This window comes from Pezoporus wallicus, unplaced genomic scaffold, assembly GCF_028554395.1.
Source record: "Pezoporus wallicus isolate ANWC-B61680 ecotype Strahan unplaced genomic scaffold, APGP_CSIRO_Pwel_v1 contig_6732, whole genome shotgun sequence".
Taxonomy (NCBI): Eukaryota; Metazoa; Chordata; class Aves; order Psittaciformes; family Psittacidae; genus Pezoporus; species Pezoporus wallicus.
This window is the reverse complement of record NW_026638638.1, coordinates 3,602,088-3,619,817: the sequence shown is the minus strand read 5'-3', so window position 1 is coordinate 3,619,817 and position 17,730 is coordinate 3,602,088. Positions and strand designations below refer to the sequence as shown.

General features: G+C 37.3%; 1 protein-coding gene across 6 annotated transcripts in view; it reads left to right on the top strand.

Annotated features, from left to right (window-relative positions):
* OSBPL6 (oxysterol binding protein like 6) overlaps positions 1 to 17,730 on the top strand; it is a 96,882-nt gene that overhangs the window by 67,506 nt on the left and 11,646 nt on the right. The window contains exons 9-15 of one of the 6 annotated variants that reach the window (XM_057411690.1): positions 188 to 291; positions 1,205 to 1,297; positions 6,096 to 6,170; positions 10,207 to 10,372; positions 11,327 to 11,457; positions 13,522 to 13,629; positions 17,385 to 17,522. In XM_057411690.1, the coding sequence (XP_057267673.1) occupies positions 188 to 291; positions 1,205 to 1,297; positions 6,096 to 6,170; positions 10,207 to 10,372; positions 11,327 to 11,457; positions 13,522 to 13,629; positions 17,385 to 17,522 (815 nt within the window). The remainder of the gene's footprint in view (positions 1 to 187; positions 292 to 1,204; positions 1,298 to 6,095; positions 6,171 to 10,206; positions 10,373 to 11,326; positions 11,458 to 13,521; positions 13,630 to 17,384; positions 17,523 to 17,730) is intronic. The other 5 variants (XM_057411693.1, XM_057411692.1, XM_057411694.1 and 2 more) reach the window with 5 other exon arrangements.

The window sequence follows — 17,730 nt, the reverse complement described above, 5'->3', positions numbered from 1 at the left end:
ATAAAAATAACAAGTGCTCAACATTTCTTGTAAATAATAAATAAAACTTTTACTTAGATGCCTTACTACTAGGGATTTGGATGTTTAAGTTTTGTAATGAAATAAGGTGCCAATGATGGACATTATGACAAAACATAAAAAAGTGCAACTGAAGCACCTAATTTATTTTTGTATTATACCTATTTAGATCTTGCTCATTGTCAATCAAACCTTGTGGAACTCAGTAAACTTCTTCAAAATTTAGAAATATTACAGAGAACTCAGTCAGCACCTAATTTCACAGATATGCAGGTAAGTATGCTTGAACATAAATCATCACACTGAAACATTTGTTCTTTATGTTAAAGAAAACTTAAACATGTTGTATGTTAATTCAGAAAGATTTTCCAAAATTCTAGTAACTCCTGGATGAAAGGTTTACCTTACATTTGTACCTTAATCATGTATAACAATGTTTCATGTGTAAACAAAAAATTACAACTTAACTGAGTTAAATAGGAAGAATCAAATTATTAAGTCATCTGCAGAGCAAAGCTAAGAACTGTTAACAATAGAAGTACATGTATACACTGAAATGATATTTAAGGAATTTTTATTGTGCTGAGTAAGATATTTTAAGTTTTTAAGGAGTGGAGACCCAAAGACTCTCAGTTGCATGGTCTAGAAAATAGTACAAAGGTCCCAAGGTTTGCAGCATTCAAGTTCAGGGTGAGTTTTCCTCTTGGCCACAAGAAAGCAATAGCAGGTCCTAAATCCTAAATACTTTTTTTCCTTTTTCACTCAGTCCTCTTGAGTACACAAATCTGCCAGTGGTGTTGGTGCGTTGGGAAGTTTAGTTTCAATGAAGTAACCACAAGACTTACCACTGATTTCAGGAAGAAGTGAACTCTACATTTCTCTGAGTAGTACCAGAATAGAAATCCATGAGGATTTCAAGACATGGTCCTAAATATTGTGCACTCATGAGGAAGGTACATTAGTAGTTTTGCTAAATGAGATAAATATACCATGTATTCATAGAAGTGTATGTGGAGCTACAGCTGGTCACTGCTGAGGTTGTGGGTCCTGGCAGTGGCTTTCTTTTTCTTACTTTCTAATTTGTAGACGTCTAATGCTACATTTCTTTACTAACTTGCTGTACTGTCTGTGTTTCTTGTGTTAACTTAATAGTACTTTGTCGCTTCTAACTATTTGTGTAATGTAGGCTAACTGTGTAGATATTTCAAAGAAAGACAAGCGGGTCACAAGACGATGGAGAACAAAAAGTGTCAGCAAAGAGGCAAAAATTCAACTTCAGGTACTGAATGCACAATGTTTTACTTTTCATTGTACTTTCAGATTAACTTCTAAGCATGAAGTTTTATATTAGCTGAAAGTAGAAGGTCAGGGTACTGTCCTTTATGTTCCTGATGAAATAAATTAAATATCAGTTTGTTGTTTAAAACCTAGAGAAGATAATTAGGAAAGTATTGATTTTCCGTTCATTCATATGAAAACATTGCCATCTAGGGAAAGGAGTGGGATCTGAGTACAAGTCAATTAAAGTGCTAAAAAGGCAATATGCATGCAGCACACCGGGGTACTGCTGTTCTACCTCAAACTTCCAAGGAGGGTAACTGAACAGGTGACATGAAGCTAAAAGGAGAACACATGAATGAAATACTAAACACATCAGTTGCCTTTATAAAGATCTATACTAGGAATGTTACCAATGAGAAGTATTTTCAGAAGGTTTCTCTTACGGAAAAGGCTAGTATGGGAACAAACTGAATAAAAAGAGAATAAATTACACGAAGAAAGAATTTATTCTATTATGCCTAAGAGCTGAAAAGTAAAAGCACAGAAATAAACCTGATATGCTTGTGTCACTGCTAGATCCAGGGGGTCTTACTGTTTTTTCAGAAGCAGTTGTGTGTTTTGGGGCATAATCCAAAATATAATCTTTTTTATAATTAAGCAACTGATAATGAAGACTGTTCAACTGACTTCAGGAGCTAACAATCACCACTGTGCTGTCTGCTACAGAATGAATAAATGTCAGCAACTTTTGATCCATTTAAATTCCTTGGAATTCACACAAACTTTGAAAGCCTTTAATATGTCCCCTAGAGGCACAATAAGGAGTTTTCTGTGACTCATTTAAGATTAATAATCTTAAGAAGAAATTGTAGTTGCGTCAGCTTTCTCATAGGAGCTGTGGGTATTTTTTCTTTCTACCCGTTATACTAGATAAATCACAATAGGTTGAACAATGAAGCATCTATTAGGAATAAAAACATTTATTAACAAAGGAATTTTGGTGATTGATGTCATGTCCTATTACCTGCATTTGAAGGATCACTGCGTTTCACTGCTGCTGAATAACATAGGCAAATAAAAATATCAGGAAAATGGATGCAAGTACTTGGTGCCTATGAAGAGACAGAGTCAATACTGCATTTTATTCTTTCATGCCATAGTGGTCTCAGACAAATCCCTCTCCATGAAAATGATGAAAAAACAAATGATGAAAGCAGTCAATGTATGATGATCTAGGGTGGCTCATGAGGAATTGCAAGGTGTTCCTGTGTTGCCTGCACTTTGTCAAAGTCACACTGGTCTGGGCTTCCATCATTTTGGCAACAAGTCTCAAACTGCTGTTTGTGGCTTGGCAGGAGTTGTGCTTCAGCTCCTGAAATCCTCAAATATGGTTGGTTTGCAGGTTACCCTGAGAGAGTTTGTGTGCATAGCACTGCTCTACATGGGTCTGTGACTTCTGGGTCAATAATGAAGTCTGCCTAACCTGAGTCAGCATTAACTACTGGCAAGCCTAATGCAGAAAATATAAAGCTTATTTTGTTAGAGTAAAGCATTAAGTTATTGATGACTGGTTTATGCATTCATTTGCAGTGAAAGAGAAACAATAAAATTATTCTAAATTACATCAAAGATTCCTTTTTGGGTGCTCCATTATCTTGGCTAGTTTGATTGGATCAACATCTTTTTTATTCTTCCAAGAGCTGTCCTGTCTCATGAATGGTATAAAGCTGTGATTTGTGGAAGATGGCCTCACTCTAACTCATTGTGTTATTCCTAATTTGCTCATGTTGCCATTCCACAAAAATGTGCATTTCCCCTGATGCCTAAGTGCTTTTTAAGCTTACAGTCCCATTTTGTTCTTCAGTTAGCCATTCCTTCTTAGCTTCATTGGCCTTTCTTATAGGTCATCTTTTCAAGGCTATTCCAGTTCTTTATAAACTGTTTATTGGGGTATCCTCTACTGAAAATCACTTTGTATAATTTGTGATAGCTTTTTCATGGTTCCTACACATGGTTTGCTAAGTGGTTGATATTTTATACTAAGAAAACTTCTTCCTTTGTCTTTCCCCATATCTCCATACATCTCATTAGTTTTAGGGGATAATACTAATACTAACATAATAACTTTAAGCTAGTCACACTATTAGTTCCGTTTGAAGTACTTGCACCTATTTATTTTAGAATGAGCAGTCATCAACTACCATCCAAAGAGCCTCTGAAAGTATGATATTGAAAGCCATCCTTCTGGGGAACATAAAAATTAGGAAGCTCTATATATACTATCTTGTTCATGAGTAATGGGGAATGAGGATGTAGTTTTTGCTAGCTCAGCATGCACTGCACAAGACGCAAGGAGAGAATTCTCCCATCCAGATATTGTATTGTACTTATTACCATTTTTTTGTTCCTGCTCAGACATTCTTGAATATGAATGCTAGGTGTATAATGTGTTTGAAATAGGTTTTCTTGTAAGAAAAGCTGCTTGCTTTGTTTCCTAGAAATATATACTTTCCAATTAGGTATACCAGTTCTGTATGCAGTTAAAGTTGCTCACACAGTGACTAAAGTGGGGTTGCACCCTAAAGTAAAATTGAGCTTAGCATATGTATATATGTTGCAAGTTTGTGGGTTGAGTATTGCTAAGTTTTCTAGAATTACAGCTTAATTTACAGTCCTTTACTCAAGAGTGATACATGGACTATTTCTCTGAAGAAAGATTGCTTTTATGAAGGAGGTATATTTTGGTTTTAAAAGGCCTATTTAAAGTCTTATGAAAATGGCCTGCAACAACAGGTTAGTTGACCTGTATTCACTCATTTTACAAATAATGCTTTTGCACAAAATGTTGGGTTTGGATTTTTTTTTTTTTTTATGCCCCTTTAGGTAAAAGACTGATTTGTCATTCTCATGACCATCTGAAGGTCTTTAAAAGAAGAAAATATATTACTGAAAAGCAGTAAAACAAACCAATATTGATTTGATTTCCTTCAAAAGCTCAGAATTGTGAAGTTATGAGACTTTTTATTTTTTTCTTACATTTATTTTATTTCTTTGGAGAGTAATTTTTTGGAGAACTACATAATATAGAACAACCTGAAAAGTCATCTTGCTCTACTGAGGCTTTCAGCTCAGAAATGAAACCAGACCCAAAGACTGGCTTATTACCTTTTCCCTTAAATAAATGTCATTATATCGTAACTCAGATTATGACCTTACTTTCTATTGTGTTGAAGTGAGTGTGGGTTCTGCAGAGCTCATTGTTCCCATTTTAATAATGTATACCAACATTCATGATCTTGCATGTATATATATAATATATATTTGTACATGTCTCTCTCTTATATATGTCCCTTTTAGTTAAGAATATTTTTTCAGACTTACTTACTCACAGGATAGACAGACATCTGTAGAGCACAGTTTACATTGTGCATGTGGTGTGTTCTCTGCTTTAACAATGTTTGTTTTCCATATTTTTGAGATTATTTACATGTTTTTAATGCAAGAATTTTATGATATAGGGCAAAGCAAGGCTTCTCTCACCATGATCATTAGACAGCTTTTCCATTTTCAGTAGCACTGGCACTAATATTAGCCAGAGAACGAAGGGTATGGCCACTCTCAGATGCAGCAACCTTACCAGTGGGAATGTTACAGGAGCAAGACACTTCAGCTGACAATTGGACTACAGTATCCTGTTCTTCAGCATGATGTCCTGTATCCGGTCTATACCATTGTTATTTATATGGTGCCCAGGCTTCTTTCAGAAAAAGTAAAGATATGTATGGATTAAAAAATACTGAAGTGGCTAAAGGTGAAGATATAGGGGAATTAAAATATAAAGGTATTGAAACTTGTTTTCTAAAGCAGAAAGGTGGCTTTTCTGGTCTGCTAAAATCTTAAAATGGCTTCAAAATAATGACATTTTGGTTAGACATTAAATAGGGGGACTTTGATAAGTATGGAGCTCCTCTGTATTAGGCAATTACTTGCTTGACTTGACCGTACCATGGTGAATTTTCTTAAAAGTACAAAAGTATAAAAGTAAAATTGAGCAGGATGTGGCAACAAGTTAGGCATGCAGAGAAGGAAGCAGTTGTTGAAATGCTTAGTTTTCATTTGTGGTGCTTTATTTGAGTTTTTGCATCGCTTTGGAAGTCAAGACTTCAACAATGTACAGGAAAAGTAGTTGGAACTCAAAAAAGTGGTGTGTGGAGAAAAGGAACAAATAGACTCAAGGATGGACATGAAAATGCTACAGCTGTGCACAAGAATACATAAGCAAGCTCACTATAACACATTGAAAAGTTTTACCATTGAGATGCATGCATCTTGAATGAACACAGTTCATTCACTTCCACTAATGCAAAGTGATCTCTTTCAGAATTCATCTTCTACATGGTCAAGTGACCCCCACAGAAGGAGGTTTTTTTTTGTGTTTTTTGCCTTGCCATAGCATCCTTTTTGTTTTCTTATTCCATATTGCCTTATAACTCTGAATGGCAATGCTAATAGTTTTGGTTGTGTTTTTTTTTTTTTTTTGTAGTCTTAGTGAGTGCACTGCAGTCCAACTCATCTGGAGATAATTCTAGTGAAGTATCTAGCTTTTTTTGTGTCTTTGGCATACACAACTGAAAACATGTAATATGTTCCTCAGAATGTGTAGGCCATAAGAGTTAACAAAATTGAAAGCCACTTAAAGATTCTCCCTCTCCCTTTTCTGATCACCTTTCATCTTCCTGTGTCCCATCACCCCTTCCCTTCTCTGTTTCTACTTCCTCTCTTGCATTCACTGTCAGGAAGGGCCAGCACCGAAGGGGCAGTTCAGCACAACACGACGCCGACAGAGACTAGCAGCTGCAGTGGCTACAACAGTGAGTGGATTTAAAAATCAAGGAATAGCTCTAAAGATGGGAAGCTGTATAACTCGAATGTGTAATAGGCTTATGAAAATGTTTCTTGCACTTTTTGGAGGTGTCCAAAAAGTGCAAGAAACATGCTACCCACTTTCAGCTGAGTTTCTTAGAAGTGGTCTGGCCTGACACAAATCTGTTCCATAAGTGTGGGTCTGAGCTTGCGTGGTACGTGTCCTCCATCCCAGTGCAAATTAGACTTGGCCCCTGCACTAATTAAACACTCTTTGACATACTCTGCTGTAATCTATTCAAAATGAATAATGAATCTATACTTTTAAGTAGTTTAAAGTTAACCTTTTCATTTGAGACACTTTCTGAATACATTCCATAATCCCAAAAAGTCATATTACTACCTCTGGTGTCTGTATTTAGTTTTGCTAATTCTCTACAACTGGGACACAAAATCTGGAGCTGTGAAATCAGAGCAGGGGCTAGGAATTGGGAGGGGGAAGTGCTGTTTGTGAAATCAAAGTAGCATTGAAAGAGTATCTTCAGCTTTATCAGAACAGCACTTTTTAGGAATGCACAATATAGACATCAGTACTAATCAAGTGATGAGTACAGCAGCTAGATAGGGAAGACTGTGCAGCCAAAGACTGAATAGAGCTTTAAATGCATACCCTTATCTAGCCCAAGCAGTGAATGTCTTTATCAGGCTAAAGTGTTCCAGGTCTGCTGCTCTAGCCCATAGCTAAAATCAGTAGATCAGACAAAGCTTTTTCTTAAGCCTGAATACCTTGAGCTCCTGCTACAAAACTCAATTCCTGTTAAGCCCTCCTAAAAATCGTGGGAAATGTCTGTTTCTCCGGTTCCCAAATTAATTCATCTAAATTTAATCGCCTGTAATTAGCTGATGCTGAATGCTGTGCTCAGTAACTGATTAATATTCTGATGTTCATCATCCTGCCTGCCTGGCAGAGAAATCAGCCCACTTGTCAGTTTATGTGGCTGAGCAGTTTCAGTAGACGGTTCTAACCAGTAATTTCAGCAGTAGTTAAACACCACTGGAAAGAGATGTGCCGAGGAGTGCTTAAATAAAGCACATACAGCTGGACTAAGATCACAAGGCAGTAGGAGTCCTGGGAATTTCTGAGTTGTTCCCTATGGCTGAAGTGAGGACCTGTTGAGAGAGGTCTTGGCAGAGCTGGAAAAATCTCAGGAGGAAGGAAAACCAGAAGCACCAAAATGCTGCAGCTGTTGCAGTGGTTGTGGCAATTTCCCATTCTTCCTGGCTCATATAGCAAAGTGCTTGTCTATCCCAGGCAGTGAAGTTGTGTGTGTAGACAGAATTACATCAGTTAACTGCATGGCAGAAAGAGGAGGTTTTCCTTACAACCCACTCTACTGGGAACAGTCTGGTAGTAAAGTCAGAAGCAGGTAACCATAGATATAGATATAGATATAGATATAGATATAAAGCACAGCAGTGAAATGAAAAAAGGGGAAATGAAATATGTTGGCAGTGTTTCTGGGACTTCTGCCTATTCAAGAGAAGTAAAGAGTTTGTTCAATGTTGATTTTTTCATCTGTTTTGGAAAGTAGCTTGGAAACTTTTCTAAAAGATGCATATGAGGAGAGCTCATTGTTGGTCAACAGTTTGGTATTTTTGGTTCTTGTATTTAAAGCAGTCAGCAAAGCAGCTACTTGTCTCTGTCATGTGGATGTGTATTTTTTGCAAGCAGTGTGACAGTATTTGTAGAACATGTAAATGCTGTTTCTTGGTCATACTTTAAAAGGTTATTTTCCAATAGGTCTCACTATGGAAACATTGCTTTTCAGCCTGGCCGGCTGAGGTTTGAGGCCAAAATTATGAATCTAAAGAGAGCTGTCACCCTTGCTCCCCACCTTCCCATGTGTGAGCACCCTGCAGCTCTGCTAGTCTATGTGGGGCAGCTGCTGGGGCAACCTGCCCAGAGAAGCTGTGGCTGCCTCATCCCTGGAAGTGTTCAAGGACAGGCTGGATGGGGTTATGAGCAACTTGGTCTAGTGAAAGGTGTCCCTGCATGTGGCAGGGGGTTAGAACTAGAAGATCTTTAAGGTCATTTCAACCCAAACCTTTCTATGATTCTGTGATCACCATAGGCATGTGGGGCTGCAGGGACTCTCCCTCAAGCTTCTACATTATAGCTGGGATCGGCTTCTTTCCTGCTTTCTGGATTGGCTTCAGCATTGGGTAGGTGCTGCTCCTCCTCCCCCAGCTATCATGTAGCCATCTACTCTGCCCTCCTGGAGCCATTGAACCTTTTCAGTCCTTTCTGACTCCTTGTCAGAAAGTTCTGGGAACATGCCCTCCAACTTAAGAAGTGGGAAGTTTTGTAAAGGAGACTTGAAATGAACATAAATTTGTCACATTAGTTGATTAACCTAGTTTTGGGGGGCTGTTGAGAAGGGCAGTCTGGTACTTGCAAAGATTATGGGGTAAATATCTAGTATGAATGAAAGGAATTTGTTCTACATCTCCTACTAATGAAGTCTTTTTCATATGAGGCCAAAATAATGTCCAATAAAAAAAAAAAAGAATACTTTGTCGATATAGCTTGAACTCAGAATACGTGAGAGAAGAAAATAAAGTTTATACTGCATAGGTTCCACAGACCTGCAGTTTTATGTGCTAAATGTATCGGGAAATTGAGGAAGAACAGGATGGAAAATGGTATTTTGTGGAATATGTTCATAAGTGCAATGATAAGTGATGAATAGATACAACAGGATTTTGAGGTTTACACTGGGGAGTCAGAAATCTAAAATGTGTATTGATGAAAACTTTTACAGGAAGGGATTGATAAAGCCATTCACTGATCTAATCAAATAATAAGGTACCGATTTCAAATATTGTTGGTAGTATAGAACTTATCTATTGATAAAAATTCTTAGTAATATGACTTTTTATGTTATCTGCTGCTCTTTATCATGCCTTGGAAGACACATTTTATACTTTGGCCCCATTTTTCATATTGAAAAATTTCATTGGGCTGCAGTGTAGAGATTCTTGATTTATACATTTGATAAATATAATGAGATAACTTAATGTGTTCAATATGTTTAACAGTGCTTAATATTTAATTAATAAAGTGTAGTTCTACCTGCCTGTTCTTTGCATTCAAATTTGAAAATTGGGTTCTTGGCCTGATATTTATACAAATGTATGTAAATGGTAAAATTAAAATAGAATAAAATATACGCTTACATATACACATTACATATATACCAGTGGTAGCCATACACTGCATATGTAGCATATAAGTAAACTGTTCAGTATATATGATGCATGTATATAATTTATAAAGATTTGCATGTGCATTTTTATTACCTGAAAAGTATAGAAGGAGAAAGAAAGGTGGAAATGATAATGAAGTAAATTCTTTGTTGGATCTTACTAAACTGTTTGTCTTTACATTTATATGGTTCATGTACTTTAAATGAAAATCAGGTGGACTTTTTTATTTTTTTTTTGTTGGTTGTGGTTTGTTTTTTTTAACTATTTTCCCTCTTCATAGTTGCCAATACAGTTAGTTTCAACTCAGGATTTAGCAGTAGTTTTGAAATACTTCAGTGATAGATTTCATAATTGTATGGCTTATTTATAGATCTGTGGAGGAACTTGCGTACTTCAAATGTTGGTATTGTAACAACAGAGTCATACTGCATGTACTCTCAAATGTCCAAATATAAAGCAGCATGTGTTGTGGTTCTATTTTCCAATCATCTTTTAAGTATTAGGAAATGGTCCATTTTTGTAATGGAGTTGAGATGCTCCATTCCTAGCTGTTAGCTATGTATTTAGGCCTTCTTTTGTCTGTTTCACTGAAAATTTGCAAGAGATTCTGCATCAGCTGAGCTGAGATTTAGCACAGTAAAATGTTACCTGTTCACTCTTACCATGTTCTTCACATTATGAACTAAATCTTTTCAGAAGAAATTTGTATTCTGCTTCAACAGAGTCAAAAGGTTGATTGCACCTTATACAATATTTCTTCACTGTTTCTCACTGTAGGTTCCGTTCAGTGCTACAATGTCACCTGTTCGACTGCATTCATCCAATCCCAACCTTTGTGCAGACATTGAGTTTCAAACTCCCCCAAGCCATGTAACGGACCCTCTGGGGTGCTCTGCTGAGTACATGAAGCTTCAGGAAGAATTCTGCCTGATGGCACAAAAAGGTAACTGAAAATATTAAGCCTTTCTTTTATTGTGCTTCTCTGTTGTGTTTCTTTATTACTTTCATTTAGTTATGGCTAGGGCATTCATGTGCATTAGATGATACTGTGGAAGAATTTTTAGCTGGTCAGGTGGTTTACACACAGACAACATGAATTATCATTCTGTCCATGGGTGTCATGAATCTAGAGATAAATAAACTCAGTATGATAAGAGTCTTGTGAACTACTTTATGCATCTTGTAAATATATGACTGAATTTGCAAACATTTTCTCAATAAAATGCTTTATTTCTCCCTAGAGTTGAATCAGGATGTCACTGCTATATATAATGTTGTGTAGTTCATTTTTATGCAATGTTTTCTATGTCAGTGAAAGCAACAGAAGAGCATATTACTAGAATGTACTTTAGAAATGCCATTTTATTGCCAATACATGAATGGTCCTACAGACTGAAAAATACTATTTTTAAAAGGGTTTGTTATCAGTTTTCTATCTGTTATAGAACAAGTGCAGGAAAAAGCATGTGAGTGATATCTTTAAAAATGTCAATAACCTGTTTAAAGAAAGTAATCCTTTTTATTAATGCAATATTAAGTCTTAGCAAAACTGGGTTTTTTGGGATTTTTTTTTTGTTTGTTTGTTTTTCTGAAAAAACAAACAAACAACCAGAAAGAAAGAATCACACACTGGACACAGGCTTTCCACATATACACCTTTCCATATGTTCAGTACCAAGAGTGTGCTCAGATGATGTATGTGAATATACAGCATGCACATTACAAACTCAAGCTGTAAGTGATTATTTGGCATAGATTACTTGAAATGCAGTCCTAGTTTCAAATTTCTGCAATTGTGGGTTGGAAATCTCTGTATCTGTCTTTACTGCTGAAATATTGTAATAGATGTCATGTGCAGTTCTGTAGCTGAGAAAACATTTGTTTTCTTTTTTCTTAGTGCATTCTCTTTTGAAGTCTGCCTTTAACAGCATAGCTATAGAGAAGGAGAAGCTTAAGCAGATTGTTTCAGAGCAAGATCTTACAGGACACAATGCTCAAGTAGCACACCTCAGACAGTCCCTCTCTCAGGTATGTTCTTGATTTAATTTCAAGCATATCTAGGTTGACAGATGCACTATTTCTTTTGTACTTTGGGCATTTTCAGAGGTGAAAGGAGCACAGAAAAAGCCAGATTCTTGACTAGAACTTTGACCTGTGTTCTATTATGGCATAGGTCTAACCTCGGTGCATGTGGAGGTGAAGGATATCATTTGTTTGTGTAAGCGTGTGTCTGTTATGTCTTTTCAGAGTAAAGAGATAGGATCAAATTTTTTTATACAAATGCTAGATATCTCTCCTGGAGCTGTTTCCAGCACAGCCAAGGAGATACTCTATTTTCTTAATTTTTAAATTTTGACTGTATTCATCTTTGTTTTATATGTCTATGTCTCTAACTGAAAAAGGAATCTTGAGTAAATTGGGTTTTCAGGTACATACCTGTTACTGTCCAGCATCTCTCCCACTTAAGCCAGAGGAATTATTATTGACTTTAGTGGGGAAGAAGAGGTAAAGTGACAGTAAATCTTCAGGTTGCAAAATAATTTTTTTAATTCATTGTCAAGGGAAAAAAAAAGCCACTCAGAAGAATGGATTGGTGTGGAGTACTGCATCTGCAAGAAATGTGAGCAGAGGTTTAAAGGCAAACAGCTTCACTCAAATCTGTATACAATTTCATGCACTGTTATTGGGTTGGAGGTTTTTGCTATGAGATTAAAATTGATGCATAATGTTTCTGTAGGTAAAGATGCATATTATGTTACACAGATTGATTACTTTGTGTTGTAATAAAGAAAGGTTAAGGACAAGAGACAAGAGTAACCATTTATGGTTATTGATACTAATTTAACTAAGACTTGTAGAGACTTATTGCTAACTTGTTTGAAATAGGTGATCTTATTTTCCTCTTGTTCCTGGCCGTCAGTGTCAGTCTAAAAGTCACCGTCGCACATTATTTCATAGTCTCAGTGAGGAATAAGTGGAAATTTGACCTTGTTCCGATGGTTGGGTTTGACCAGTCTCATGAGCAGATTTGAGCAGTTAAGGAAGCTACTGCCAGGCTGCTGTTAATCATCATTTTCCCTTCCTGGTAGATGGCTACTATAAACATGCCCAAACTATTTCAGAACAAAGCAAAATGGGGTAATTTAAACTGTTTAGTGACAGTTTAAGCTAGCCTATTTTACTTTGGTCCTATTTTATTTCAGTACGTTCATGCAGTCTATTCCTGAGGCTGCCCTAGTGTGAGGCAGAAGAGTCTTGCTCTGTTACAACAGTCGCTTTCTACTAAAACTATATGTTTGTCTGTTGTTCATTTCTATAATCCGCAGTGTTGGGGATAAGGTTAAATCAGTTTATGTTCTAGGTATGTAACATATTATACTTCTTCTGGATTTCAGAATCTTGCACGTGAGTCTTTCTGGATTGTAGACAATATGCATATGTGCACCCAAATCTTTAATCTAGGTCAGGCTTTAAAAAAGGATCAGCAGATGCCAGATACCAGTTGATTCTGTTGGTATTTATGACACTAATAGATCAGTAATTTGAAATAAGTACACACATGCAAATATATAAAATTGATATGGATGTGTAAACACCCAGTGATACTGGTGAATTATGTTGGTTTTGCTGGAAACAAAGCAATTCCCTTGGCAGGCTTTAAGGACTGATAACCTTGTTTCAGAAAAAGCTGTATAGCTGTAAACCAAGAATTTGTAGACCAAACCAAACCAAATGCCTCTTTGGGCATTTTGCCGGTAGTTCCTGTTATTCTGCAGTTTCATTCTTTCTTACTGCATTTAGTCCCCATTTCCATAATGTACATAACCCACCAGTATACCTGCCAAAGAGCTACCTGATGCCATTACAACACTGTGGGAGAATGTCTGTCCCTCCTGCCTCCTAAAAATCACTGAAGGCAAACCAACCAAATGATTAAATCATGTTAGAGAGTATCTCTAAGTATCTCTCTAAATACGGAAGAAAAGAGAATCAGTGATTTCTTAGGAAATTGAGGGAAGAAGCTACTTTTTTTCTATTTTTTTTCCCTAACACTTTTTAATTTTAAATGAAATATGTAATTTTTATTTTAAGGCTCTCAACCAGAATGCTGAACTAAGGAGTCGCTTGAACAGAATACATTCAGAATCTGTTATTTGTGATCAGGTTGTCAGTGTAAATATTATCCCTAGTCCTGATGAGGTAAGATTTTGGCCTTTAATGGATTATAGTACGAGCAAACTTTGCTAATTCTCACTAATAGCTGAAACACACTTGGCAAATTACAGATTTTTTTCAGCTTGGCAAGTGTTTATTTAAAGAAAAAATTGGATTATATTTTCACTATATAAAATAAAACTTCTGTCCTACCTAATGAAAGAACTCAGTTTGGTCTCTGAGAAACAGGGAAGGACTCCATTTTTGGAATATTAATTGTTGGCTGTGTGAATTAGTGAGTTGTTATTTTATTTGAATGTGACACACATTCAAATGTAGCTATCCAATTCTGTGTCTTAGTTTCTTGCCAAATCAACAGAGCAATTTAGTACTTAACGGCCTGAGCTGGCAAGTGCTTAAAGGGCCTAATACTTAATATTTGGGGTGGCGCTGCTGAAATCAAAAGGCTCAGACTATGGGGGCCTATAGGGATGCTGGAGAGGGACTCTTCATTAGAGACTGTAGTGATAGGACAAGGGGTAACGGGTTAAAACTTAAACAGAGGAAGTTTAGATTGGATATAAGAAGGAAATTCTTTCCTGTTAGGGTGGTGAGGCACTGGAATAGGTTGCCCAGGGAGGTTGTGAATGCTCCATCCCTGGCAGTGTTCAAGACCAGGTTGGACGAGGCCTTGGGTGATATGATTTACCGTAATGTGTCCCTGCCCATGGCAGGGGTGTTGGAACTAGATGATCTTAAGGTCCTTTCCAACCCTAACTATTCTATGATTGTATGATTCTATGAACCAAGCACTATACTAATCTCATATGTGCAACACTTTCTCATTTTGCTTCCTTCAGTCAACAGATTACCAAACATTTCTATCAATAACAAGTCAGCTTCTTTCATGAGAAATTGAGTTTCTGAGCTGTAATATGTTACAATTAATGTGGTCACTTTGACAACCATTCTGCTTGCATTTTGCCAAAATATTTTTCATTTGTCATTTCCACTGATTCTTTTCTATGCATATGCCACTTCAGTTAACATACTCTTGTCTCCTAATTATCTCTTCCATCAAGAAAGGAAGGTGAAAATGCATTTCAAATTACTTTTGTTTGTTTGCTTTTTGAAAATATCCAACCAATTTTTCAAGAGTCCAGCATGTTGGAGGCTATCAACAGACAGAGGTGAAGCAGTGCCACAGCACAGACAGTGATCTGCAGTGAAGTTCTGAGCATCAATTCTATTTTTTTTCGTCAGCTGTTTCTTTTTCACATGTACATCTGTATCTTAGTGCAATATGTCTCACTGAAGGTGTTTCTCAAAGAAGTTCTCAGCTTTCTCATCCACTTCTTCTCTTGATTGCTTTTGTATATATATATAATCTTGCAGTGTGCAGATAATGCCTGTGTGAGCAACTTTTTCAGGTAGGGGCATATGTATTTTTCCAAGTCTCTCTAAAAACCTTAAAATTTTAATCACTTCCTGTAAAGATAACAGTGAAATGAGTTTCTATTTCTGTTATAATTCATAAAACAGCATAAACTGTCTCCAAGCCTATAAGACCCAGTGAAAATGGAATGGTTTTTGACCTCTTGGCTTGTTTATGAATTTTTTTATTATTATTTTTTTTTATTAGTGCATGGTGAGGCAACTTTGTAGAGCATAATTCTACAGGATTAAGATGTCAAGAAAACCATTTGCAGGACTTCTGTAGTAAGATTAATGGGGATTGGGTTGCAATCTGAAGTTAACTGTGTTTAGAAGGACTTCAGTAGTTTCATCTGTGTTATCCCCCAAAGCAACATGCTGTATAAATTGAGGGATTAAGACAAAAACCTGTTTCACTCCACAGCAGCAGTTCCTTTGGTGGAATGGTACAGGGAGAGAAACTTAATTTTTTCCCCCTTCCTTCTTAAAGCAATAGCCTGTAGGGTAACATAGAATCATAGAATCATAGAATAGTTAGGGTTGGAAAGGATCTTAAGATCGTCTAGTTCCAACCCACCTGCCATAGGCAGGGACACATCACACTAAACCATGTCACCCAAATCCTTGTCCAACCTGGTCTTGAACACTGCCAGGGATGGAGCATTCACAACCTCCCTGGGCAACCTATTCCAGTGCCTCACCACCCTAACAGGAAAGAATTTCCTCCTTATATCCAATCTAAACTTCCCCTGTTTAAGTTTTAACCCATTACCCCTTGTCCTATCACTACAGTCCCTAATGAAGAGTCCCTCCCCAGCATCCCTATAGGCCCCCTTCAGACACTGGAAGGCTGCTATGAGGTCTCCACGCAGCCTTCTCTTCTCCAGCCTGAACAGCCCCAACTTTCTCAGCCTATCTTCATATGGGAGGTTCTCCAGTCCCCTAATATCCTTGTGGCCCTCCTCTGGACTTGTTCCAACAGTTCCAGGTCCTTTTTATGTTGAGGACACCAGAACTTCACACAATACTCCAGGTGAGGTCTCATGAGAGCAGAGTAGAGGGGCAGGATCACCTCCTTTGACCTGCTGGTCACGCTCCTTTTGATGCAGCCCAGGATACGGTTGGCTTTCTGGGCTGCAAGCGCACACTGAAGCCGGCTCATGTTCATTTTCTCATCAACCAGCACCCCCAAGTCCTTCTCCACAGGGCTGCTCTGAATCTCTTCTTTGCCCAACCTGTAGCTGTGCCTGGGATTGCTCTGACCCAGGTGTAGGACCTTGCACTTGCATGGTTAAACTTCATGAGGTTGGCATCAGCCCACCTCACAAGCGTGTCAAGGTCCCTCTGGATGGCATTCCTTCCCTCCAGTGTATCAACCAAACCACACAGCTTGGTGTCATTGGCAAACTTGCTGAGGGTGCACTCAATCCCACTGTCCATGTCAGCGACGAAGATGTTGAAAGACCAGTCCCAACACCGATCCCTGAGGGACGCCACTCGTTACTGGTCTCTAGCCGGACATTGAGCCATTGACCACAACTCTTTGCATGCGGCCATCCAGCCAGTTCTTTATCCACCAAGTGGTCCATCCATCAAATTGATGTCTCTCCAATTTAGAGACAAGGATGTCACTGAAACCGGGTGTCCCTCCCATCAATAGCATGGAAAGGAAGATATGTTCCACTATTTAAATTATCTTGCCCTCAATTGGTATACACGACACAATTTTGAACCCTTATGTTGCTGTTAAATTCTCTTTATAATAAACCATAATTTAAAACCATAAAGATTTCATTCCCTTTAGTAGCATTGAATCCCCATTACTGGCATAATTCAAATGAGATTTGGAGTACAAACATGGAATAAAAGCACATAAATAAATATTATAGTAATTCTCCTGAATATTCAAACATTTCAAGCATTTGTTACTAAACTGGTTCACAAGTGCATTTATTTTGCAAGTAACTCCCTGACCTATACAGCTTTATATTTGAGTTTTGGTTGTATCAAAGCTAGCTCTGAGAGATGTAGTTTATTACAACCAGGTGTCTTTTCATCTGAATTTCATGGTTGAACTAGTCTATGGATGCAGAACTAGATCTGTGATTATTCATACTGCTACAACTTAGGAGTTGATGCTGAGCAGGCCTCAAATTAAAAGATGTATCTTGATGCTCAAAGTGCAGTTTATTTTGTAATTGTCAAAGTCTCATCTGTTAGGTACACACAAAGCCCTGCCAAAGTTCTCTCTTTACTATCCATGCTTATATTTGGCATAGAAAAATTGCTCAGATTATTTACCCCATCTTTGTATATTTCTTTTATTTTAGAAATAATACTTTTATTTTTCTATGCTTTATTTACAGACAGGTGAACAAATTCATGTCAGTTTGCCACTGTCTCAGCAAGTTTCTAATGAGAGCAGGCTCTCTATGTCTGAATCTGTTTCAGAGTTCTTTGATGCACAGGAAGTGCTTTTATCTGCCAGCTCATCAGAAAACGAGGTAGGCTATGGCAGCATGCTGCAGTTTTGCTGTTGGACAGATTTAGGTATTGCTACAACTCATGAATGATTTTTCTTTTCTCTTTAATAATGGACCTTAGAATAAAAAGGTATGTAAGGTGTAGATAAATGAACTTGAGACTCCTTTGTGATGGGGTGCAGAAGTTCCCTGAAGTGTAAAACTGAGTTGAAAGCTGCTTGTACCAATA